The 25,863-nt window shown below is 39.9% G+C and overlaps 3 protein-coding genes across 3 annotated transcripts; 1 reads left to right on the forward strand and 2 right to left on the reverse strand.

Annotated features, from left to right (window-relative positions):
* Positions 1-4,393: 4,393 nt before the first annotated feature.
* On the reverse strand, positions 4,394-10,523 carry LOC137966307 (cytochrome P450 714C2-like). Its single transcript, XM_068812889.1, has 7 exons — positions 10,196-10,523; positions 10,047-10,099; positions 6,771-6,981; positions 6,054-6,280; positions 5,389-5,630; positions 4,942-5,305; positions 4,394-4,819 (listed from the first exon to the last, which is right to left on the reverse strand). The coding sequence occupies exons 1-7, from the start codon at positions 10,521-10,523 to the stop codon at positions 4,394-4,396; spliced, it is 1,851 nt and encodes a 616-aa protein (XP_068668990.1).
* Positions 10,524-18,196: 7,673 nt separating this feature from the next.
* LOC137966309 (uncharacterized) lies at positions 18,197-22,333 on the forward strand. The gene is made up of 4 exons (XM_068812892.1): positions 18,197-19,607; positions 20,226-20,315; positions 20,517-21,058; positions 21,452-22,333. Exons 1-4 carry the CDS (start codon positions 18,197-18,199, stop codon positions 22,331-22,333), a joined length of 2,925 nt encoding a protein of 974 aa, XP_068668993.1.
* A 456-nt stretch (positions 22,334-22,789) lies between these two features.
* Positions 22,790-25,286, reverse strand: LOC137966682 (cytochrome P450 714C2-like). Its single transcript, XM_068813371.1, has 5 exons — positions 24,996-25,286; positions 24,696-24,922; positions 24,357-24,604; positions 23,908-24,268; positions 22,790-23,284 (listed from the first exon to the last, which is right to left on the reverse strand). Exons 1-5 carry the CDS (start codon positions 25,279-25,281, stop codon positions 22,859-22,861), a joined length of 1,548 nt encoding a protein of 515 aa, XP_068669472.1. The 5' UTR covers positions 25,282-25,286; the 3' UTR covers positions 22,790-22,858.
* Positions 25,287-25,863: the final 577 nt, after the last annotated feature.

Below are 25,863 nucleotides of genomic sequence, written 5' to 3' on the forward strand. Positions count from 1 at the left end.
ACGGAAACAGGGGGGCCGTTGACCGAAAAGAAGAGAGAAACAGGGGAGGCCACCGACCGTTCGGAGGGGAGACCCGAGAGGGCTCCCTCCGAACGGCGTTCGTCACCGTCGTCCACCACCATCCGGCAACCGAGAACAGACCCGAGGAGAGCTCGAGAGAGTCTCCGTCGCGGTGAGTTCGACGCTGCCATTCTCTGCTCGCCAGGTCGAGAGGTGACCCGAGAGGGCTCCTCCAGCGCCGATTCCGCATTCCGACCATCCTCCGGCGTCGATTACCCATTTCCGACCATTTCCGAAGCTATTTCGACTCTGACTGAGACTTGAGAGAGCCGGTCAGAGGATTTTGGCTCCATTCCGTCGTTCGTCGATCGTCACCTCCGTCCGTCGGCTTCTATCCTTCTTCGTCGGCATCGTTTCTACCTCCGACCACTCGCTCTTGCTACCTGAAGCCATCAATTTTGGGAAATTGTAGCACCCGTGAGAATGAGTCTACTGCCCGAGCGAGAGGTAGGAGAAGGGGAGTAATCCGTCATTTTTTGAATTTAATTTTTCTATATTTTGAACTTAGGTTTTGAATGTTTATTAAATGTGATTTGATAATTAATGTTTATTGAATATTTTTTTTCCGATATTTGATTAAATTAAATAGTTAGGGTAGGATTATAATTTAGGTTGGATTTTGGTATTTTAATCCGATTTCTGTCTTTCACTCTATGCGCCTGAGAGGGGCTAGACGCAAGGATTGAGAAATCGGATCCGTGGTTACGTGGCGCTCGAGAGAGGCACGAATCACAGTAAAATCCAGAGTTGATAATTTTAGTATCATCACAATAGGAAATTGATTATCTGCATTCTATTGTAATCCAATCTCTGTCATTAACTCTAGGCGCCCGAGAGGGGCTAGACGCAAGGATTGAGAATCCGGATTCGTGGTTACGTGGCGCTCGAGAGAGGCACGTATCATGGTAAAATCCAGAGTTGATGTTTTCTGTTGTAGAAGTAGTTAACCAGATGATGGTTTGATAATTTAGGATATAATTAGTGTTTAGTTTAGATTAATTCATCATATTTGGTTTGGCTAATTGACTGAAGAATGCACAAAATTCAGTCCTCCCTGTGGATATGACCCTCGCTTCCCGTTAGATTACATGAACGATTCGTACGCTTGTGAGGTATAAAAACCGATGTAATTAAATTTTACATCATCGAGCGCCAGCTATGCGTTGCTATTTTTGGAAGTTGTCGTTGTCGATGTTTGGCTTAAGTCTCAGTGATATCTCTTATTTTGGAAAGGTTCTGTTTCGATTTCGTCATCGAGATTTCTCTGTGGGATCCTCCGTCCGAATGCTGTTACTATTCAGAAAGGAAAATTTCCTTGTTTTGAGCCGTTCGTTGGAGGAAGAAAATGATTAAATATTTTCTAAGTTAAAAAATATTATTTTAGCGCCTAAGTTCAGAAAGGTTAATTGATCACAATCCTGATTCGCCCGAGTCAACTCAGCACGCTCGAGTCAAGCCAGCGTTGAGTTAACCCAACCAACCACTTTTCTGTTTCAGACTGAGTCAAGTCGGACCAACCCGGACCAGGTCAACTCGGGTCCAGGTCAACCTGACGCTTACTTCTTAATTTCTGCCTCGATATGCATGCCCAAGATTTCGGCGCAACTCAGTAATTTTTTTTATCTGGCTGGATTATTATTTTTGAAGAATTGATAGATTATTCCTTGGTCAACATATTATTTGGTCTAGATATGTGCATTGGATTATTTCATGGGTAATATTACAAGGATTATTTTGGGTTGTGTTAAGTGGGCCCAAGACAAGCCCATTTAAGTTGCTGCTATTGTGTCTATTTTGATGAGATAGTATTATTGAAGAAGAGGTAGCCTCATACCATTATTTATTGTCATCCCCGTTAAAAAAAGAATCAAATTTATTATTGGTTGGGAGTCCATGATGAAGAAACTTCATCCCCGTCAAAAAAAGAATCAAATTTTTTTTGGTTGGGAGTCCATGATGGAGGAATTTCATCCTCGTCGAAAAAAGAATCAAATTTATTTTTGGTTGGGAGTCCATGACGAATGAACTTCATCCCTATAAAAAAAAGAATCAATTTTTTTTTTAGTTGGGAGTCTATGACGGAGGAATTTCATCCCCGTAAAAAAAAGAATCAAATTTATTTGTGGTTGGGAGTCCATGACAGAGGAACTTTATCCCCATAAAAAATATCAAAATTTTTATGGTTGAGAAACTTACTGTTATATTTATGTTACTACCCCCATTAATATCATATATTACTCTACCACTTGAGAGTCGTTGTCCTGTGGAGGGACACGGTGGTGGAGGTGGACACTTCAGAGCAATGTCTTAGCGGCTAGGAGTGATTTATTCTCACTAATATTATACCAGCTGGGCCTCATGAAGAAGAGCACCAGCGTGAGGGGGAGTGTTGGAAGATGAAGGCATATTATACAAGAAAAATTTTATACATCATTTGCAGCAAGTTGCGAGTTCATGTTATTCTCTCGCCCCCAGCTTGAGGGGGAGTGTTGGAAGACAAGGCCCAATCCCACACGACCAAGGAAGACTCACATATTGAAGTGTATTAGAAGATGAGCCCAAACCCATAAGACCAAGGAAGACCCATGCATCCAAAAGAGATTGAAGATGGGGTCAAGGCCCACAGATCAAGGATAAGGCCCATAGGCCCACATACATTGATGGCAGGATGGTAAATAAAGAGTCATCTCATAGAGATGGTATTGATGTAATTAAGCTAAAGTTCTAGGGTTAAAATCCTAAACCCTAAACCCTAAGTTCAGGGGTATTATTGTAATATTTTAGTTTCATAAATCTATAAATAGAGCTTCAGGGGGAGGGTTAGAAATAATCAATTTTATAACCCTTCTTCCTCCAGTTTTTTCCCAATGAGTTTCTCTCCCTTTTTCTCCATGAGCTAAATTCATGAAGTTCTGAAAATCAACACACGCCTAATTAGAGAGTGTGGAGGCTACCTTATTGTGTGTCCATTCCCTAAAGGATTTGCAGTGGTTGTGTGTAAATGTGTTTCTGGGAGAAAGGTTCGAGGTGATTAGATTTCTAGGGATTGTACTTTAAAATTACAACTATATTTTTACTCATGTATAATTTTCATTTGTTGAGACATTCCCAAGTAAAAGTGAAAAATGTTAGCAAACAAAATCTTCGATTTACTGTGGGGTCAAAGTCTTTTATGCGTATCAAAAAAGAAATGGTATGTATTATAATTGAAGTATATTTTATTTTCAAATGTACAACTAATGTAATATATTTAAATGTACGTGTCCTTCCATATCTGTGTGGTACAAATTGCTCTGATATTGAGCAATTTTAGAATACTCACCAGTCTCAGTACAGGTGGACTGGTGGTTTTGAAGAACAATATATAAGTGAAATTATATTATTAATTTTTTTAAAATAATACGTTTATTATAAGCAAAAAAAATTATAAATGTCTTGTGTTATTTTTCATAGGAAGTGATGCATCGGTTGGTACAAGAGGTACAAGAGGCTGTTGACCTGGTTAATGAGAGTGTCATTGTTGGTCGGGTTCATGGAGCTAGGTCTGTTTACATTAAGGGGTTGGGTTTAGCTCAACCGCTAGTAGTCAGAATAGCCCGACCATCATCAGCTCAATCAACGGCACATATAGTGGATGATTTGTAGGAATCTAAAGAAGTGGTCTTAACTCAAAAGCAGCTAAAAAATGTACAATTTTTGAGTAAGGTGACTGAATGTTGTGCTGAGTATGGACATCGTGCTAAGGAACATGAACTTAAGAGGAAGAGCATAAAATAAAGATGCAATGGTTATTTTCAGCAGATACAAACTCAAAACAAGACACCCTAGATCCTCTCGCATATGGAGTATACTTTTTAATTATTTTTGTATGATTAATAATTTTTTATATTTTAATTTTGTTATAATTTTAAATATATTTTGGGATTGATTATACATATTTTGTTTATATATTTTTATTTAATTAATTATTTTATTTTGCAATGAATTTATTTATTAATTGGAAATTATATTTTTAAAAAATAAAAATCATATTAGAAATGATCACCCTTTGGCGACAAAATTTCTTATACTATTGTTTACTTATTTATTAGACAATAGAATAAGTAATTAGGTAATAAACCAAATAAAAAATAAATTTAGAATTTAGAAAATCATGAATACTATAAAAATATATTATCATACAAATAGAAGCTAAGAACAATGCCATTTTAATATATAACAAAGTCACTAAAAGAATATTATAAAAATCCTTAAAAAAAACACTTGAATCATTTTGATCTCAAACATATATTTAAATAAAATTTATCGAATTATTTTTTATACATAGTCAGGCTCACAACCTTTTCACAAGGAGATTAACTCCATTCCCAGGCTCTAAAAACATCTTGAAAGTGGGTGCATGGACATATCTGGGAGAGAGAGAAAATGCAAACTTAGAAAGGAGAAGAGACAAGACTACCTTCAGCTCTACCATGGCAAAGTTCAACCCCAAGCATGTCCGAATCCCTAAACCGAAAGGCATGTACACATATGGGTGCTCGCAAGCATTCGAAACCCCATCCTTGAACCTCTCTGGTCGGAACTCGTTCGCGTCCAGCCCCCAGATTTCTGGGTCTCGGTGCAACTCGGCAATGGAGATCCAAATGGTGAGGCCTTTGGGAACACAGATGCCTCCAAACACCATATCTTGAAAGGCCTCTCTAGCTACAAACGGTGCAGGAGGATACAGTCGCATACTTTCTTGAATCACCATTGTGAGCTGCAAGGCAAGACACCAACGTAAGATCATAATTAATATCACTGCAGCTTTTTTTACATAAAAAAAAATGAGTCTTTGGCTTCAGTAGAACAAAAAGTGATGTGAAGGAAAAGGCAGCTCACAGTCTTCATCCTCTTGATCATGCTGGCATCTGGATGTTGAGCTCCACAGACATCAACAATCTCTTGGCGAGCACGAGCTTGCCACTCTGGATTCAAAGCAAGTAGAAGCAAGGTCCATGTAGCAGCAATGGCGGTTGTCTCATGGCCGGCGAAGTAGATGTTCTTGCAATTGTCGACGACGAACCGGTCGGCCATGTGAGCTACCATGTTGTTAGACTTGGCCTCTTCAAGGATGGATTGTAACAGGTCTCGTTCGGATCTGGTAACAACTTCTTCTCTCCTTTCCTTCACCACTTTTAGTATCAAAGAGTTGATCTCCTTCTCTAACCTCCATGTGTTTCTGTTAGTCTTTGTGGGAAGATACCTTCAACACAAACAAGCATCACTTGTTAACGTTTAAAGATACAAGAAAACTCACTTTCAGTATCTAGGAGAAGTTTCACATACCTCAGGCCAGGGACCCCTCTATGTGTTGACATGGTGGTCTGCAATTTTCTGATCTTCTGGAATATGAATTGTCCTTTGAGATAGGAGCTCCCAAAGCAAGCCTTGGCAATAACATCAGCTGAAAGATTTCTCATGTCCTCATCAATTCTCATGTCTGTAATCCCCTTTTCCTCCATTTCAATCTTGCTCTCCCATGATTTCAAGAGTGGGATGGTTGACTCCACCATTAGATTCACCATGCCCTAACATTATTTTAGATGGATCAAATGTTGTTGTCTTATTGAAATTTTAGGAGTTTCATTTTGCAATTTTTTTCTTCTTCTTTTCATGGCCTTTATCAAGCTCTTGCTTGCCCTATGAAACTATTTTTGTTTCAAGAACATTAGTAAGCTCTGCACAGATGGAGGTGTTAGCCAAGTAGCCATCAAAACCCAAGTGACTTACTTGGTTTGGACCGGTTGGGTCAGTTTGGATTTAATAACACTAATGCATTGTACTAAAAGTGAAGCTAAATAAAAAAAAAATTATCATTTAGTAGGATCATCTGTGAGAAGAAGATTACAAAAAGCTCAGCATTTATTCTCTCACGGTTGAAATGAGTAGTTTAACCAACAAGAAAGAGGGGAAAAAAAAAAAAAACTAAAAGAATGGAGAAGTTAACGTACCTTAACCTTTTCCATAAAGAGCTCCGAGGAAATTAATTTCCTCTGGTGCGCCCATGCCAAACCATTGGAAGAAATGATTCCTTGCCCGAACATGGCCCTTGTATCTTTTTGATGATACGAGGGCCTACCCAAATCAAGGGACTTGTAAAGGTTCATCTCCTTCACAACTTCCGGTTGGCTCACATACATTACGGGCATACTTCCCAACGTGTATGTAAATATTGAACCTTCATGTATACAGAAGGAAAGATCAGAACGATAAACCTCAGTCTTGAACTATTCGAGTAAAAAGCCAAGCATTTAATGAACAAGAGTGGTAGGCTTAATCCACTACATGACTAACCTCAGTCTTGAACTATTCGAGTAAAAAGCCATACCTGATAAAGCATTTATGGAATTTACTAATACTTACTAGTGATTATTATCTTATCTCTAGAAATTAAGATAGGGCTTCGCCATGTCAAAACATGAACAAAATTGGAAGCAAAACCAACAAAATCTCTCCCTGTGGTTGTCTATCTTCATTCTTCTTACTTTTTATAGTTATGTACTGCAAGCCTACAAAGACTTATTGCAACTTCAAAGACTAAGTGGTGAAGAAAACAATAAAAATGAAGACGAGGGGTGTAGGCAACTTCAAGGACGAAACAATGAAGAAAACAGTAAAAAAACATGATTCAGAAAAGAAAAGAAGACGAGGGTGATGGAGTAACGTACCATAAAGCTCTTTCCACCGCTGAAAGTAAGGGAAGAGCCTCGAAATATACTGGTGATCCACCTTTCCACCGCTGCCTTCTTTCTCGTCCGTGGGAGTGGTTGCGGCCATCTGTTTCATCTCCTGGATGTTTCCCAACAGCAAGGAAGGCGGGGGACCTCGGATCCCTTGGCGCCGGAGCTTCTCCCGCATTCTCTCCGGCTTCCACCATAACTGGGTGTAAAGATACAGAAGAGTAGTCACAAAAGCCAGAAAGGCTAATGACAATACGAAACTGAAAGCTATCTCCATCTCTCTCTCTCTCTCTCTCTCTCTGAAAGCGCTCTTTCTCTATGAAAGCTCTCTCTGGGTTACGTCGACATGCCAATCACCATTTTATAACAGAAGTCTCCACGGACCTAAGAGTTTTAAAATGGTTTTTGAAGAAAACACGTTAAGGTTTTTAATGAAGTTTTTTATCTCCCAAAGTGGATGAACAGAAAAACACCTCCACCAAATCGAGAGGATACTGGATGCTTTTCAAAGGGTAATCAGTAATTGCTCATTAAATTACAAATTAATGAGAGAAAGATTGTAGGGGTCATATATGACCATTGGGTAGAAGTATTTCAGGAAGGTATTATAAGATAACTAACAAAAGTATTTTCCAAATTCGTAACTTCGATCTTATCTCTCAAGATCGAAACAAGTAGAATGAATAAAAGTAATATTAGGTTTCCATTTGCTTGCTCAAATCTTTCGGGTTGAATTTCAACTTCAAACGAGTACTCTCCTTCAGACTGCCACTGGTAAAGAAGTTTCTCTCTCTGATCAAATTTCTTTTCGAACTCTTCTCTTTCTCATCCTTTCTTTCTATTACTTTCTATCTTGTGAGTGTTTTTCTCCTTTTCTCCTGCTCAAAAAGTTTATTTTCTTCCTGTGGAGAAGGTATATGATGAATTTCAGGTCTAAATTTTCAAATTTGTCTTTCTTGTTATTTATAATGTTTAGAATTTCTCTCTCTCTCTCTCTCTTATCAACTGCTCAAGAGAATCATGTCTTATATTTGATTTTTTTTCTTTCGTTTGACCTGGACTCATGTGATCGACGTTGACTTAAACTATCAGGTGATTGAGTGACTTCACTGCTCAAGAGAATCAGGTCTTATATTTGATTATTTTGTTCTTTCCTTCGACTCTCACCCTGGTTTTTGCTTCAGTTCATCTGGGGGTTAGTGCACATGACTCAGGACATGATCTTCATGCGCATTACGCAGTTCATGTCCTGGTGTCGTTAGGGGGCGCCGAAATTCATGCCATATGTATGAATATACATGAATCAGGAGTTCATGTCCCAAGAGTAAACGGCGAAAAACGCTTTCCGCCCGATTTTGAGAATCATCTACATGACTCTCGCGCGGGGCTGTCTTTCGGGGCTCTCTCTGCCACACATCTCTCTGCCATTGCATTCCCGCAACCCTCTCTCATTCTCTGCTCCCTCTCTCGTCTCCATTCCCGCAACCCTCTCTCGTCTCCATTCCCGCAGCCCTCGCTCGTCTCCGTTCCCGCAGCCCTCTCTCATTCCCGCAACCCTCTCTCATTCTCTTCTCCCTCTCTTGTCTCCATTCCCGCAACCCTCTCTCGTCTCCATTCCCGCAACCCTCTCTCGTCTCCATTCCCGCAGAGCACGGGAGGTCGAGCTCTGTTGCATAGCTTCTCGGCCACCCTCTCTTCTCCCTCTCGGCGTACCGTCGGAGTGCCGCCTCTGTCGGCATTGCCCGCCGGCCGTCGCCTTTGCCTAGCCCGTCCCCGTCGCCATCGCCGTTGCCCGCTGGCTCACTGCAGAGGAAGTCGAAGATGTTTAATTTTTCCTAAGTTAGGAAAAATTAAACTATCTTCATAAAAATCATTAATTTATAATTTTTATTTATAAAATAATTATTTTTATTTATAAAATAATTATTTTGATTTTAAAATTACTATATTAAAATAGTGATTTAATATTCATAATTAAAATATTGTTAAAATAAATATTTGATAAATTATTTTGGCATAATTATCCGATTGCTATAGTTAATTAAACCAATGGTTTTAAATTTTGTGATAATATATTATTAATTAATAATACATAAAATAAATTATGTACAAATATATTGTGTGTTAAAGTTATGATTAGATCAATTTTTTCTCTTAAAATATTCATTTTTAGGTTAAAGTATATCATATTTTATTAATAAATTAATAACTTAACGTATTACTTTCGTTTTTTTATTTATAACGTTATTTATTTATTATTTGTAATTAATCATATACGTATTTCATTGGCTCATGTAATTACCATATTAATGCACAATAAAATATCTAATTCAATTAATAAATATATTAATATATTTAATTATACATTAAATAACTTATTCGTGTAGTAATAATGGTTGTTTTACCTAATTTGGGGTTTAAGGATTATGTTTTAATTAAGTGCACTGTAAAGGTTTAGAGATTCTCTTGTTTTTTATGTTTTTCTCATGTTGGGGCACTAACACTGGAAACTGTTTTCCAGTGCATATGAAGTCGTCAACACTAACACCAAGTGCGAAGATGATCTTCATGTACATGACTGACATGATCTTCATGTTGGACATGAACTTGATCTTCAAGAATCCATTTGGGGCACTAACCCCCCCCCCATAGATGGTATCTTGGGATTCAGAGAAACTACTCTTATCGATTACAGAAACCCCTATACCCTCTGACTTCTGGAGGATTGTTTTCAAATGGAGGAGCTGATATAAGTTATTGGGCATCATCATTTCAATCAGAGATACGAATACTAAACATTAACATGGAGATCAATCTACAGGTTGGACCTTTAAATGTTTGAAATTTTAACTGGTTGGACTATGCTTCCAAAGCTTTTTCGATGAAGAAAGGATAGACAGGAGGAATAGACAATGGAGATGGTGTTGAAGGGTTATAGAAGCATCATATTATTCTTGTTCCCATCCCTTTTGCTGCCCCAACCTCCATTGTTATTATCAGAGGGTGAGGGAGTATCAAAGATCCTTCTTATGTTGATATGCTATTTGTTGTGAAACATGAGGCTATCACAATGAAATCTCTGGTATGATCAACGAAGAGTCAAAAACAAGGAAGAAGAACACAAAAGGTTTAACATGGTTCGGTGGTGTGCCTACATCCACAGGAGCGAGCGGCGCTAAATTCACTATATTAAAGTAGGGCTATATAATGTGTATTTATACTAACCCTACGTACAGAATAAAAGTACAAAAATACCCCCCTAACCTCACTATATGAGTCATATGCTTCAACAATCTCCACCTTGCGAATATCCACCCCTTAAGAAAAAAAAAAACATAACCTAGGACTCCACCTGGAACTATAGGTTGGGGCGTCTCCCATCTAGCAACTGGAGACATTAATCAAGTTCAAACAATGCTTAAACTTATCTGTAGTAACAAACTTTGTTAACATGTCTGCAACATTTTCAGAAGTGTGAACTTTTTCAAGCAGTAAATCACATGATGAAACCAATTCCCTGATCCTGTGAAACCTCACATCTATGTGCTTAGTCCTCACAGGAAACACCTGGTTCTTTGATAAATAAATTGCACTCTGACTATCACAGTGCAACTGAACTACACCTTGTTGGACACCCAGCTCTTTGACCAACCCTATAAGCCACAAAACCTCCTTGGCAGCCTCAGCTATTGCCATATACTCTAACTCAGTAGTAGATAGTGCAACTATAGGCTGTACCATGGACCTCCAACAAATAGGTCCTTCTATAGGCTGTATCATGGACCTCCAACAAGAGTAAACACATAACATGTGGTTGACCTCCTGTCATTTAAGTCACATGCATAGTCTGCATCCACATATCCCACAATTGAAGGGTCACTCTGTTGTCTGCTAGACATGATGCCATAGTCGGTAGTACCCCTCAAGTATCCGAAAATCCAATTGATTGCATCCCAATGCTCTCAAGCTGGATTTGGAAGAAACTTGCTAACCACGTTGACAGCTTGTGCCAAATCTGGTGATGTACAATCTGAACCTCATCATCTGTCTTTGGGCACTGAGCGGTAGATAATCTGAAATGATTCACTTAAGGTGTACTTACTAGTTTTGCATTTCCCATACTGAACCTGTCCAACTCCTTCTCAACATAGTTATGCTGAGATAGCCATAATCTCCTGGAAGCTCTGTCCCTGCGAATCACTGATAGATGCCATATTCTGACATGAGAACTAAGTTAATTATAATAGAATAACCTTTATATTTGTGTTATAGGTGGTTATTTATCAGTTTTCAAATGAAACGTGCATTTCTTGAATTTGGCATTAATCACTGTCTATATTGCATATTTTTCTCTCCTGAATTATATTTCATTGCTTTTAGGGTTTATTTATTCTTGAAATGCTTTTTATGGATTCAATTATGGAATTTCAGGAGAATTTTGGTGGAGAAGGAGATATTGACCAAAATGCCCTTAGTAAAATGGAGGTGATTTTTAGGGAAAATAGTATTAAAACAAAGAAAATCGTATTAAAGGGAAGAGGGGAGCGTCGACGGAAGAGGGGCATCGACCAAAATAGAACACCGGGGGACCGAAACAGGGGGAAAACCCGAGAGGAGTTTGCCACCGTTCGCCGCGCCACCGTCGTCCACCGCCGTCCGGCAACCGAGAACAGACCCGAGGAGAGCTTGAGAGAGTCTCCATCGCGATGAGTTTGATTGTGCCAGTTTCTGCTCGCCAGGCCAAGAGGTGATCCGAGAGGGCTTCTCCGGTGCCAATTCTGCATTCCGACCATCCTCCGGAGTCGATTACGTATTTTCGACCATTCCCAAAGCTATTCTGACTCTGACCAAGACTCGAGAGAGCCAGTTAGAGGACTTCAGCTCTGTTTCATTCTTCGTCGTACGTCACCTCCGTCCGCCGGCTTCTATCCTTCGTCGCCGGCGTCGTCTCTACCTCCGGCCACTCACTCTTGCTACCTGAAGCCATCAATTTTGGGAAATTGTAGCACCCGTGAGAACGAGTTTGCTGCCCGAGCGAGAGGAAGGAGAAGGAGAGTAATTCGTCATTTTGGAATTTAATTTTTTATATAGTTTGAACTTAGGTTTTGAATGTTTATTAAATGTGATTTGATAATTAATGTTTATTGAATATTTGTTTTCCGGATATTTGATTAAATTAGCTAGTTAGGGTAAGATTATAATTTAGGTTGGATTTTGGTATTTTAATCCGATTTTTGTCTTTCACTCTATGCGCCCAAGAGGGGCTAGACGCAAGGATTGAGAAATCGGATCCATGGTTACGTGGCGCTCGAGAGAGGCACGAATCACCGTAAAATCCAGAGTTGACGTTTCCTATTGTGCAAGTAGTTAACCAGATGATTGCTTGATAATTTAGAATATAATTAGTGTTTAGTTCAGATTAATTCATCATATTTGGTTAGGCTAGTTGACTGAAGAATACATAAAATTCAGACCTCCCTGTGGATATGACCCTCGCTTCCCGCTAAATTACATGAACGATTCGTACGCTTGCGAGGTATAAAAGCCGATGTAATTAAATTTCTTCAAAGTGTGATGTGGGATAGCGGTTTCATCTACGGATAATTACCGACGGGTACGACTGATACGAGTAAACCTTTTTCGAGGGAGACTATGTATCATTCCTAGGGGTCTTTATTGACTTTTCGGTATTATTGTTGATGACCAACCACATATGGTCCCACCTATTGATTTAGGAGCCCTGAGGGAGCTTAACCCTCACCCTGCTGGAGTATAACTAGCTAAGTTGTTATTCCTTTTTGTAGTCGTTCTGGTGTTTTAACTTTTCCCCATTGAGGATAATGTCAGGTTTAGGTTTGGGGGGGGGGGGGAACGACTATTTTATGTCTTAACAATAAGTGCACTGGAACAGTCGGTTACTTAAAAAATAAGTGCATGTGCAGTGAAAACGAATACAAAATGGTGGTAATACCAAAAGTATTCAGTAAAACAAAAATTACGCTGGTAATAGCAAAAGTGCACTGGTAATAGCGTAAAATGGTTTTAAATCTGGAAGCAATGAGTTTCCTTAACTTTGATGATGAATTGTAATTTGAAAGAAGTTGCAGGTCAAGATTGAAATTGGTATATTTTTTTTGTGAGATTGTCAAACAACAGGCTTACTTACTATTTTCTCTTAATTGTGATGTGACCAGGATTTTATTGTTATTTGTTGCCTCTTTGTTCTGTTGAAGTAATTGCTTATGGGTCACATTGGTTCAGATGGAGTAACAATGAGTGTATTTGGATTGATAATATGCTATATTTTACACAGGTTTTCAAATTGCACAGGATCTCATATGATTTTCAGATATTTTATGATACTAAGTCCTAGTCATATGCTAATGAGGAGTAAATTTTCTTCAGTTTTTTTTTTATATTATTGATTTAGATGAATTTTGTGGGTAAATTCCATGCAAACCCTCACGAGACATAACTCGTCCACTACTGCAAAGTAGGGGTTTAATGGCTTGTTGCATGCGCTAAATGCAATCGTGCTCCCTACGAAAGTGGCATTTTGTTTTCCTAGGCTTAATTTTGGTTCGATTGTTGTTTTGCTAGGGACTAGCAAAGATTTAGGTTTGGGGGTGTGATAGATGTCATATTCTGACATGAGAACTAGGTTAATTATAATAGAATAACCTTTATAATTGTGTTATAGGTGGTTATTTATCAGTTTTCAAATGAAACGTGCATTTATTGAATTTGGCATTAATCATTATCTATATTGCATATTTTTCTCTCTTGAATTCTATTTCATTGCTTTTAGGGTTTATTTATTCCTTAAATACTTTTTATGGATTCAATTATGGAATTTCAGGAGAATTTTGGTGGAGAAGGAGATATTTACCAAAATGCCCTTAGTGAAATGGAGGTGATTTTTAGGGCAAATCGTATTAAAACAAAGAAAATCGTATTAAAGGGAAGAGGGGAGCGTTGACGGAAGAGGGGCATCGACCAAAACAGAGCACCGGGGGACCGAAACAGGGGAAAACCCGAGAGGAGTTTGCCACTGTCGTTCGTTGCGCCACCGTCATCCACCGTCGTCCGGCAACCAAGAACAAACCCGAGGAGAGCTCGAGAGAGTCTCCGTCGCGATGAGTTTGACAGTGCCAGTTTTTGCTCGCCAGGCCGAGAGGTGATCCGAGAGGGCTTCTCCGGTGCCAATTCCGCATTCCGACCATCCTCCGGAGTCGATTACGTATTTCTAACCATTCCCGAAGCTATTCCGACTCTGACCAAGACTCGAGAGAGCCGGTTAGAGGACTTCAGCTTTGTTTCGTTCTTCATCGGACATCACCTCCGTCCGTCGGCTTCTATCCTTCGTCACTGGCGTCGTCTCTACCTTCGGCCACTCACTCTTGCTAACCGAAGCCATCAATTTCGGGAAATTGCAGCACCCGTGAGAACGAGTCTGCTGCCCGAGCGAGAGGAAGGAGAAGGGGAGTGATTCGTCATTTTGGAATTTAATTTTTTATATAGTTTGAACTTAGGTTTTGAATATTTATTAAATGTGATTTGATAATTAATGTTTATTAAATGTGATTTGATAATTAATGTTTATTGAATATTTGTTTTCCGGATATTTGATTAAATTAGCTAGTTAGGGTAAGATTATAATTTAGGTTGGATTTTCGTATTTTAGTCCGATTACTGTCTTTCACTCCCCGAGAGGGGCTAGACCCAAGGATTGAGAAATCGGATCCGTGGTTACGTGGCGCTCGAGAGAGGCACGAATCACCGTAAAATCCAGAGTTGACGTTTCCTATTATGCAAGAAGTTTACCAGATGATTGCTTAATAATTTAGGATATAATTAATGTTTAGTTCAGATTAATTCATCATATTTGGTTAGGCTAGTTGATTGAAGAATACAAAACATTCAGTCCTCCCTGTGGATATGACCCTCGCTTCCCACTAAATTACATGAACGATTCGTACGCTTGCGAAGTATAAAAGTTGATGTAATTAAATTTCACATCAATCACCATCCCAAGAATCTTCTAAGCTGCACCCAAATTCTTCATGTCAAATTATCTGCTCAACAAAGTCTTCAACTTGTTCACTTCACTCATACTCTTGGCAACAATCAACATATCATACACATAAAGTAACTGAAAAATAAAAAAATCATCATCAAGGTTTTTCACATAAACACAACAATCATACTCATACCTTTTGTAGCCAATCCGGATCATGTAAGAGTCAAATCGCTTGTACCATTGCCTCAGAGACTGTTTCAACCCATAAAGTAGTTTCTTCAAATTACAGACCAAATGTTCCTTTCCAGGGTGACTGAACCCTTCTGGCTACACCAGGTAAATTTGTTCCTCCTAGTCACCATGAAGGAAAGTTGTATTTAAATCAATCTGCTCCAACTGCATATCTGAATGTGCTACTAACACCAACATTGCCCTGATGGAGGTGAGTCTGCAACGAGACAGATAGGAAAAAAATAAATAGAAAGAGCGATCTCTAGATTGTCGATCTGATACCATGTTAATTTCATTATTTTCGATTAAAGAAATACATTCGGATTACATCTACATATAAGGGAACGGATTTTGTTTGAAATTAAAATTACAGATCCGTTATTGTCGGATCATGACCACTGATTCTCGGATTGTAAGACCCATTATGTTCGGATCTTCAATAGTATCAAAATGCAACGCAATTGACTTCCGATCGAGCAGTGATCTTGTTTACTGTACAAAGAGAGAAAAGAAATGGAAAAGTTGTATGCGGGAGTGGTGCTTGAACCTCAAGAGCACAAACTTCAGCAGCCCGTGGACGGTGCTAGCATTGATTGCAGCAATTCTCTTTATAGCTCTCACCGGTTTGCAAACTATCTATACAACTCTATCTTACTACACTCCTCGCAAGTGAACAATGAAATTGGATGTGAATTGGGAGCTATAGTCTTGGACTTCTCCCACCTAGAATTCGGTGCCTTGAAATAGAGTATTCTTGCGTATAGTTGGCCATTGTTGATGGTTAGTTGTGGGTTTATATATTTTTTGTGTTATGCAGAAAAATGGATAAGAGTTGGATAAAAATTGTTCGCAAAATTGAAGAATATAACAAAGGGTTTGAGAGTTTTATGGGTACGCCTTACACCAAATGTGTGGTAGAGTAAGACAATAAGATGTGTTTTCTATGTAGAGTGTGTGCTAATAACTTATTTTGAGATGTATGCCTAATAGAAGATCACTTGTTTGTGAACGAGAAGTTGTCGAGCTAAGCAAGAGAAGAAAAATAAGAGGTTGACAAGGTGGGGAAAAAAGAAATGTAGATATATATTGTTGTTAGACAATAATGAATTTGAATATTGATTTCATGGGTCTATAACTTTTCTTTTTGAAAAGTTATTTATTTCAAACATTTGTCGTGTTGTTATTTTTTTAAAAACAAGATTATTGTTGTTGCAAACATACTCCATATGCAAGTTCATATGATTTGATACCTTCTCATCTACCTAGATTATTGTTGTATCAGCTCATGAGATGGATTCGATGGAGACAGCCACCATCTGAGATGCATGATAGTGAGTTCCTTGAGGGGGGGATAAAAGTCAACTAATTATTATCACTCATTTCTGTTAAATTATATTTTTCTATTAGTAATTTAAGTTTTGCATATATAAATATATTCACACCATCGCCTTCCACATCATCTCCATCCACATCGTTTCCATTTGTTTCCTCACATACAAGGTGATCACAAGGCTTGATCAAGAGGATCCTGGTGGAGAGTTTGGAGATTTGTATAGGACGGCATTGAAACCCTATAGTCCACTTTTCACTCATTGATTGGGTCATATCTTGAGAACTCATATAGAGGTGAAGGTGGAAATGTTCAAAGCCTACACCGAAGATCGGTTAACTTGTGTGTATTCTTATATTGAGGTAATGTTACCAATTACTCAGTTAAAATTACTCTTTTTACTTTTTTTAGCTTATAATGTTAAGTTTGATAATATTTTGTGTTATAAGAGAAGTTTAATGTTTATATGCATAGTAATGCGGAGGCATGAGCAATCGTGCATTCTATACTTGGTGATGCATTTCAACAACATTGGATTTCTATGCACGCCTAATTTAGAGAATGTGAAGGTTACCCGCTAGCATGTCCATTCCTTGTAGAGGGGTTTAGGTGGACTGGTGGTTTTGAAGAACAGTATGTAAGTGAAATTATATTATTTTCTTTTTTTATAAATAATACGTTTTATTTTAAGAAAAAAAATTATAAATGTCTTGTGTTATTTTTCACAGAAGGAGATGCATCAATTGGTACAAGAGGTACAAGAGGCTGGTGAGCTGGTTAATGAGAGTGTCATTGTTCGTCGAGTTCGTGGAGTTAGGTCAGGTTACATTAAGGGGTTGGGTTTATCTCAACCGCCAATAGTGAGGATAGCCCGACCAATCTTCAGCTCGATCAACTGCACATACAGAGGATGATTTGTAGGAATCTAAAGAAGTATTGTCTTCTATTAGAATGTATTTACTTAATTCATTATTTCATTAATTCATTTTTATGTAATGAGTGTATTTTACTATTTTGCCCATTACTCTTTAAAACCCCATCTGTATCCTGTAAATCGATGGAATGATAATTTTAATTTGACTCTCGTTTTCATCTTCCCGACTGTGTCTCCCGACGACAGAGCTCAACGGCTCTTTGCCATTCGAGGTTCTAACATGGTATCAGAGCGGATGATCCGCCATTGCTGATTTCCTTTCCGACAACAGCCCTCCCTTTCCCTTTTCGGCTATCGTTTTCCTACGGTTTCGCCATTATTTCCAACAAAGGGGTTTCCGCCCTCTGTTCGGATGGGACTCTGCGATTCAAGCTATTGGGAGGCTCTTCTGGTATTTCTGGCGTCTTACTTCCAATGGTTATTCCCGGCAAAGAGGTTAGCTTCCGTTCCCATTTATTTTTTCTCTGGATTCCGTCGCCGAGAGGTTGTTTTTTCTCTTCCTGCGTTCGTTTTCTGGTTTTTGGACGCCGATTTTGGGCGTCTTCCTTGATTCCTAGAAGAGACATCTTTTTCGGCGCCAAGAGGGTCGCCAAGAGCTGGTACTTCTTCTGGCCTTCTCTAGTTGGCCGAGAGCTGGATCTCGAGGTTGGTATCATCTCGAGGGCAGTGGTCATTTTTGGGTATTTTCTGTGGATTATTCTTGCTCGAATTTTTTTTCAAGCTCGCTGGTGGATTCTGAAGTCGCGGAAACGGATTTGATTTATTTTGAAGATCTTTGGTGGCAGATCTGATAAAAAAAAAATTCCGTGAAGAACAAAGTCGGTTTTGTCGATGGCTCCATTCTTGAACCTCCCAGTGCTGATCCTATTCTGCTCAACTCCTGGACCCAGAACAACAATATGGTTATCTCTTGGATCTTAAATTCCGTCTCTAAGGAACTTTCTGCGAGTGTTATCTTTGCTACATTTGCCCGAGAAATTTGGCTCGATCTTCGGGATCGTTTTCAACAGCGGAACGGCCCTCGTATTTTTCAGCTTAAACGGGAATTGATGAACTTGCGTCAAGACAAGGATTCAGTTAGTACTTATTTTACCAAATTGAAAACCATTTGGGAAGAACTGCGCAACTACCATCCTCATTGTTCTTGTGGGAAATGCTCTTGCGGTGGCATTGCGAATCTTAATGATCACCACGATATGGAGTGTATCATGTCCTTCTTAATGGGCCTTGATGACTCTTTCTCCCATGTTCGTGGTCAGTTGCTCCTCATGGATCTGATGCCCCCTCTTAACCGTGTTTTTTCTCTGGTTGTCCAAGAGGAACAACAACGACGAACTATTCATGCCTCGGGTTCGAATGCTCCCATTGACACAATGACGTTTGCAGTTAAATCTGACAAGACAGAGGTTAGTAAATCTGGGAACAACAACGACAGAGGTTACAATGCTCCACGCCCTCCGCCTTACCATACTTCCCGGAGTCAAAATTCCAGTGCTCCTCGGAATCAAAACAAGGACAAGTATTACTGTACCCACTGCAAGATTACTGGCCATACCATCTCTCGTTGCTTCAAGCTCCATGGCTATCCGTCTGGATCTACATTCAACACCAAGCAAAATTCTCCTGCTGCTGTTCATCAAGTTTCCCTTGCTGATGCTCGCCCTGGTTCTTCTTCTGTCGGGGGTTTTATTCAGAATCTGGACTTCACTCAATGTCAACAGCTCATATCCATGCTTTCTACCCAACTGAGTAGCTCAGCAACGGTCACCACAGCTCCAGACTCTTCTACATCGAGTTGCTTGGCAGGTACTTGTTTTTCTGTATCCTTACGTTCTCTAAGTTCTTCCACTCCATTCTGGATTGTCGACTCCGGAGCTACTCGACATATTTGCTCTCAAGCTCATGTTTTTATCTCCTTGCATGCTATTCCTCATACTACTGTTACCTTGCCAGATAATTCTCATCTTTTGGTCCGTTTTGCTGGTGATATTAAATTACATTTTCACCTTATACTTAAAGACGTACTATTTGTTCCTCCATTCAAATTCAACTTAATCTCTGTTAGTGCTTTAGTTACTGCTTCTGGCCTTACAGTAAGTTTCTTTCCTGATTGTTTTGTTATCCAGGATCTCTCCACCCAGCAGACGATTGGCAAGGGTGACAAAGTTCAAGATCTTTATGTCCTCCGTGCTCAACATTTGCCCTCTGCTTCTCATGTTTTTGTTAGCAATGTTTCTGCCCATGTTTGGCATAATAGGCTAGGACACATTTCTTTCAAGCGACTTGATTTTTTGAAGGATCAGTTGCACTGTGATGTAACTAGATTACACAAAACAGATCCTTGTTATATTTGTACTCTTGCTAAACAACGTAGACTATCTTTTGAATCTCATAATCATTTATCAAAATTTCCTTTTGATCTTGTGTACTGTGATATTTGGGGACCATATCAAACTGTCTCTTATACTGGCCATCGTTTTTTCTTAACTCTTGTTGATGATTGTACTCGATTTACTTGGATTTATCTACTGAAGACTAAATCTGACGCTATTTCTGTGATACTGCATTTTTTTAACATGGTTTCTACGCAGTTTAATGCCAAAATAAAAAAAATTCGATCTGATAATGCCCCTGAGTTATCCTTTGTTGATTTTTTTCACGCTCACGACGTTTTGCACCAGTTTTCCTGTGTTGAACGGCCTCAACAAAACTCGGTTGCTGAAAGAAAACATCAACACGTTTTGAATGTGGCTCGGTCCTTGTTTTTTCAATCACGCATTTTTGTCTCTTTTTGGACCGAGTGTATTCTCACTGCGGCTTTCTTGATTAATAAAACTCCTTCTCCCCTCTTGCAACACAACACACCCTTTCATTTGCTCTACAACCACTCTCCTGATTATTCCCTCTTTCGTGTTTTTGGTTGTTTAGCTTTTGTTTCCACCTTAGCTGTTCATCGCCCCAAGTTCCACCCACATGCTCGGGTTTGTGTTTTTCTTGGTTATCCAGCTGGTGTGAAAGGTTATAAATTCTATGATGTTGAGATTCACTAAGTTTTTCTTTCAAGAGATGCCGTGTTCCATGAAGAAGTTTTCCCTTTTCATACTATTACCAGTTCAACTCAACTTACTGACCCCTTTCCTGATTTCGTTCTGCCTCATTCCTCCCTCCACACTCCGCCTTTTCCTGACCTTGATTCTTCCCCCCTTCATGATTCTCCAGTTATTCCTGGTGTTCCAGTTGATGATCCCTCCCCTCCTACTCTTCCTACACTTGTTCCTTCCTCCTCCGCTGTTGCTCCTCTTCGAACATCTACTAGGGCGACTCATCCACCTCGTTACCTGCAGGATTATCACTGCAATTTAATTACAGGCTCTTCATCCTCTGCTTCATCCCGTACGTCTTATCCAATCTCTAATTCCATTTCTTACCATGCCCTTTTTGATTCGTACATAAATTTTATACTCACCCTATCTTCTCAAGTTGAACCTCAGTACTATCACCAAGCCGTGAAATGTCCTGACTGGAAGTTGGCTATGCGTGATGAATTGGCCGCCCTGGAAGCCAACAATACCTGGACCGTCACTCCTCTACCTCCTGATAAACATACCATTGGCTGCAAATGGGTCTATAAAATCAAACTTAATTCTGATGGCTCTATTGAGCGATATAAGGCTCATTTGGTAGCTAAAGGCTACACTCAACAAGAGGGTTTGGACTTTGTTGACACTTTCTCTCCAGTGGCCAAATTAGTCACTATGAAGGTTCTTCTTGCCCTTGCTGCTTCTCACGGTTGGCATCTCGCTCAACTTGATGTCAACAACGCCTTTTTACATGGTGATCTTTTTCAAGAAATCTATATGGATCTTCCTCTTGGCTACCTTCGATAGGGGGAGTCCTCTCCCTCTCCCACCAAACTCGTTTGCAAGCTTCACAAGTCCCTTTATGGCCTCAAACAAGCTTCGTGGCAATGGTATTCCAAATTTTCTCATGTTTTAATCAGTTTTGGCTTTCTCCAATCGAAATCTGATTACTCTCTCTTCACCAAAGGTCATGGTTCCTCCTTTGTTGCCCTATTGGTTTATGTGGATGATATCATCCTAACTGGTCCTTCCTCTAGTGTTATTAATGAGCTCAAACATTTTCTGCATACTCAGTTCAAGCTCAAGGATCTTGGTTGTCTTAAGCACTTCCTTGGTCTTGAAATTGCTCACTCCAAGACTGGTATTGTGCTTTCTCAACGTCATTACACCTTACAATTACTTGAAGACTCAGGTTACCTAGCTTGTAAACCTACTCGTGTTCCCATGGATCCCAAACTTAATTTAACTGCCACTGACGGTGACCTGCTTCCTGATATAACCCACTATCGGCGGCTTATTGGGAAACAACTTTACCCCACTTTATCTCGTCCCGACATTACCTTTGCCATTCACAAGCTCACTCAATTTGTGGCCCAACCCCGCCTTCCTCATCTCCAGGCAGTACATCACCTACTTCGCTATCTCAAGACCAGTCCTGGTCAAGGTTTGTTGTTTTCTTCTATTTCTTCCTTGCAGGTACGCGCCTACTCTGATACTGATTGGGGATCATGCCTTGATTCTCGCCGCTCTGCTACCGGCTTTTGCATCTTCATTGGTGATTATTTGGTCTCCTGGAAGGCCAAAAAGCAGACCACCGTCTCTCGCTCCTCCACCGAAGCTGAATATAGAGCACTTTCTTCAACTGCCAGTGAACTTATTTGGTTACAACAACTGCTTCAAGATTTTCACGTCAAAGTCGACTCTCCTGCGTTGCTATACTGTGACAATCAAGTTGTGATACATATTGCTTCTAACCCTACATTTCATGAGCGTACCAAACACATTGAGATCGATTGCCATTTTGTTCGTGAACGGGTTACTTCGGGCGTCCTCAAGTTACTTCCCATTCGTTCTCCATACCAGTTAGCTGACATATTCACTAAACCTCTTCCCTCTACTCACTTTTTTTCTTTATTGTCCAAGATGGCTATCAAGGACATTTATAAGCCACCTTGAGGGGGAGTATTAGAATGTATTTACTTAATTCATTATTTCATTAATTCATTTTTATGTAATGAGTGTATTTTACTATTTTGCCCCTTACTCTTTAAAACACCATCTGTATCCTGTAAATCTACGGAATGATAATTTTAATTTGACTCTCGTTTTTGTCTTCCCGACTGTGTCTCCCGATGACAGAGCTCAACGGCTCTTTGCCATTCGAGGTTCTAACATCTTCGGAGGTCGCCTTATCGATTCTGGTAGAAACAAAATTTGATAAGTCACAACCGCTCTCTGCAATTTATTGTAAATTCGACGAATCTAAGCGGAATGGTCTACTACTACCTCCAATTTTCATTCAATATATATATATATATATATATATATATATATATATATATATATATATATATATATATATATATATATATATATATATCACGGCGGTGACAATGAGAGAATCCATTCAGATAAGCATCGTTAAGGGTAGAAACTAAATAGATAGCTACAGATTCGCAGGCCCCATGTGGAATTTACAGGTCAAATCCTTTTTACGATGAGATTTACCGTGTCTTCGGGTCCCAGAACCAGTCTGTAAGCGACCGCATGGCGGTAGGTCGGCGATGGGAAGAAAGCAAACTTGGAGAGGATGACGGAGAGGACGATCTTTAACTGAACCATGGCGAAGTGTTGGCCGAGGCAGATGCGAGGGCCGACGCCAAAGGGAATGTATGCGAGAGGGAGCTCGCATGCGCCGGAGACGCCGTTGGCGAACCTCTCAGGGTTGAATTCCTGGGCGTCTGGTCCCCAGAGCTTTGGGTTCTGGTGCAATTCCATGGTGGGGATCCAAATGTTCAGGCCTTTGGGGATATCAAGGTCACCGATTTTCATGTCGCGCCGGGCTTCCCTTTGTATGAGGAGGGCGACTGGGTACAGCCTCATTGTCTCATGGATTATCATCGTCAGCTGAAAGAAGCAGAATTAACCGTTTAGAATAGTTATATGTGTATGCTTTCTTATAAGAGGGCTGCCCCTGGTTTCCCTTTCCCCTCCGGCGACGGGAGATGAGGAAGGAGGGGAGTTCCCTGCCCCTTCTCTGTCGCCGAGATCCTTTCCTTTTCTTCATAATGTTTATTTTTTAAAGGGCTGCGTGCCCTTTATTCATGGAGAAGTAGCTATATTCCATTAGAAGAAACACTTAATTTACATATTAGAATATAGGATTAAGGGAATTTCCCTTAAATACTCATTTAAAATAAAATATTTTCAAAAATACCACATCATCAAAATATTTCTAAAACTATCCAACTTTGATGTGTCATCTTACGTGGCAGATGACATGGTAAATAATGATGTGGCAGATGACGTGTAGATCTATGTTTACTGCACTGAAGACGTGGCCACACATAAACACATAAGCATTTGACCGGTCAAAGTTGAGTAATTTTAGAAATATTTTGATGACGTCGATATTTTTAAAAATATTTTATTTTAAATAAGTATTTAAGGAAATTCCCTAGGCTTTATAGCAGTTTTGGTTTTGAAAAATAGAGTTTCAGCGGGGATTGAAGAGGTAAGAGGTAGCTTACCACTTTCATCTTGGAGGTCATATCTGCGTCGGATGCGCGACCGTTAAAGACTTCTTGAATCTCCGCTCGGACGCGTTCTTGCCATTTGGGGTGTTTGGCTAGGAGGAGGAGGACCCAGGCCACGGTAGTGGCGCTGGTTTCATGGCCGGCGAAGTAGACTGTCTTGCAGTTGTCGATTATGAAGCTTCTGGCCATCCTCTTGGAGATGTAGCCGTCTCTGACACTGTTGAGGATGACTTGCAGAAGGTCCCTCGCCACCGCCTCCTTACGATTTTCCCTCTCCTTGATCACTTTAATGATCGATAACCTGATTTCCTTGTCCAGCCTCCACGCCTCCCTGTTACTCTTTTTGGGGATGTATCTGCGCGACCCCTCAATGCACGCTTAGTTTGTGATTTTGCCTGAAAGAAACCGATTGAGTAGCAGCAACAGAGATTTTAAGCACTCACCTCAATCCGGGGATACCAATATCTCCAGTCTGCTTGCTCAGGGCAATTTGGAGAGTCTTGAGCTGTGAGAAAATCTCCTTCCCTTCGCCGAAGGAGCTCCCAAAACAGGCTTTTGAGATTACATCTGCAGTGTAGGCTCTCAAATCTGGATCGACGTTCATGTCTACTACTCCACCAGCCGAATCCAGTCTCTTCTCCCAATTGTCTGTCAAGGTCTCCAGACTCTCCAACATCATGCCTGTCATTCCCTGTTAAGGATGATAGAATTAGTGTTCTACAGGAACGAAGTTGTTAAAGATCTGGAAACATGAACAAATGGGTAGCAGCCGATGGAGCTACCTTGATCTTATCCATGAAGAACTCCGGAGCAATACTTTTCCGCTGCTTCACCCAGATATCACCACTCGATGCCATGACGCCATTGCCTAACATGGCTCCTCTGTTCTTCCTTAGGTAAGGACTCTTCCCCAGATCGATCGTCTTCATGAGGATCAAGTCCTTTGCCAGTTCACTGTCCGCAATGTGCAGTACAGGGACCACGCCGGTTGAGAAGGTAAACACAGGACCTGGAAGCAGGATAGTCACATTAGTTAAAGTTGCAGAAGGGGGTGTAGTAATTATGTTTTCAGAGATGCTCACCATAAATCTTCTTCCACTCTTCCAGGTGAGGAAACAAGTATTGACTGTAGTCGTGGGACAACCGACCACCGGGCTCCGGCCGAGGTTGAACAGTCTTGGCTTGGATTTTCCTGACCTCGGGGATGTTTCCCAGGAAGAACGAAGGCCGAGGACCGTAGATCCCCTGCTTCTCAAGCTTCCGCCGGATTCTCTGAGGCTTCAACCGGAGCTCATCGTAGAGAAACAAGAACAGGGTGCAGATACCCATCAACAGAAACGAAAGCCACATTTTCGGATAAAATTCCATCTTATTTCTCCTCTCCACACTCTCTACTCTGCTCACTCCTGCAAGCCACTTTTATTGAGTTGATTGGATGGTTTGTTATCCTTAGAACCACTAGTTATACTTTCCCCATACAATAACATTTCTTTTTTAAGAAATCACTCCAATCAATTCTCGTGCCATGGTTGATAATTCTACCTACTTGACACTTATCAGGCACTTATCAGAAAGCACCATTGAATGGATGCAATAACAAAAAAGAAAGTCGCTTATACAAGTCTAAGAAATGTAAGATTAGGAAATGAGAATTTGACCATTATTAGTCCAAAAAATAATTAGTAAAAATGAGATAATGATCAAAATTTTCTTTTCACTAATTATTTTTTTAGAATAAAATGGTCAAATTCTTATTTTCTTTTCCTTTCTTTTATTTTTCATGGGCCAAATAGACATCTTGGCTTTCCACTATGGGGTTCAATAGAATTTCTCAAGTGGAGTATCGAGTCAAATGAGCTCTTTCAACTTTGATTATGATACTTCACCAATGAAAGGAGGTGGTATATTTTGGTAGGTCTAATGAGAGATAATCCTTTCAAGCACTACGAG

This window comes from Aristolochia californica, unplaced genomic scaffold, assembly GCF_029961685.1.
Source record: "Aristolochia californica isolate CCGP_79_NKW_82.1479 unplaced genomic scaffold, dmAriCali1.0.hap1 SCAF_5, whole genome shotgun sequence".
Taxonomy (NCBI): Eukaryota; Viridiplantae; Streptophyta; class Magnoliopsida; order Piperales; family Aristolochiaceae; genus Aristolochia; species Aristolochia californica.

Coding starts and splice junctions, on each gene's coding strand:
- LOC137966307 (XM_068812889.1), bottom strand. CDS start 10,523: ATGGTACAGCCTATAGTTGCACTATCTACTACTGAGTTAGAGTATATG. Junction 10,100..10,195: donor TACAGATAAGTTTAAGCATT/GTTTGAACTTGA, acceptor TTTTTTCTTAAG/GGGTGGATATTCGCAAGGTG. Junction 6,982..10,046: donor CATATGACTCATATAGTGAG/GTTAGGGGGGTA, acceptor CTTTACACCCAG/TTATGGTGGAAGCCGGAGAG.
- LOC137966309 (XM_068812892.1), top strand. CDS start 18,197: ATGGTTATCTCTTGGATCTTAAATTCCGTCTCTAAGGAACTTTCTGCG. Junction 20,316..20,516: donor TTATCCAGCTGGTGTGAAAG/GTTATAAATTCT, acceptor ATGATTCTCCAG/TTATTCCTGGTGTTCCAGTT. Junction 21,059..21,451: donor CCAAATTAGTCACTATGAAG/GTTCTTCTTGCC, acceptor CTGCATACTCAG/TTCAAGCTCAAGGATCTTGG.
- LOC137966682 (XM_068813371.1), bottom strand. CDS start 25,281: ATGGAATTTTATCCGAAAATGTGGCTTTCGTTTCTGTTGATGGGTATC. Junction 24,605..24,695: donor TCTTCATGGATAAGATCAAG/GTAGCTCCATCG, acceptor CATCCTTAACAG/GGAATGACAGGCATGATGTT. Junction 24,269..24,356: donor ATTGGTATCCCCGGATTGAG/GTGAGTGCTTAA, acceptor GGGGTCGCGCAG/ATACATCCCCAAAAAGAGTA.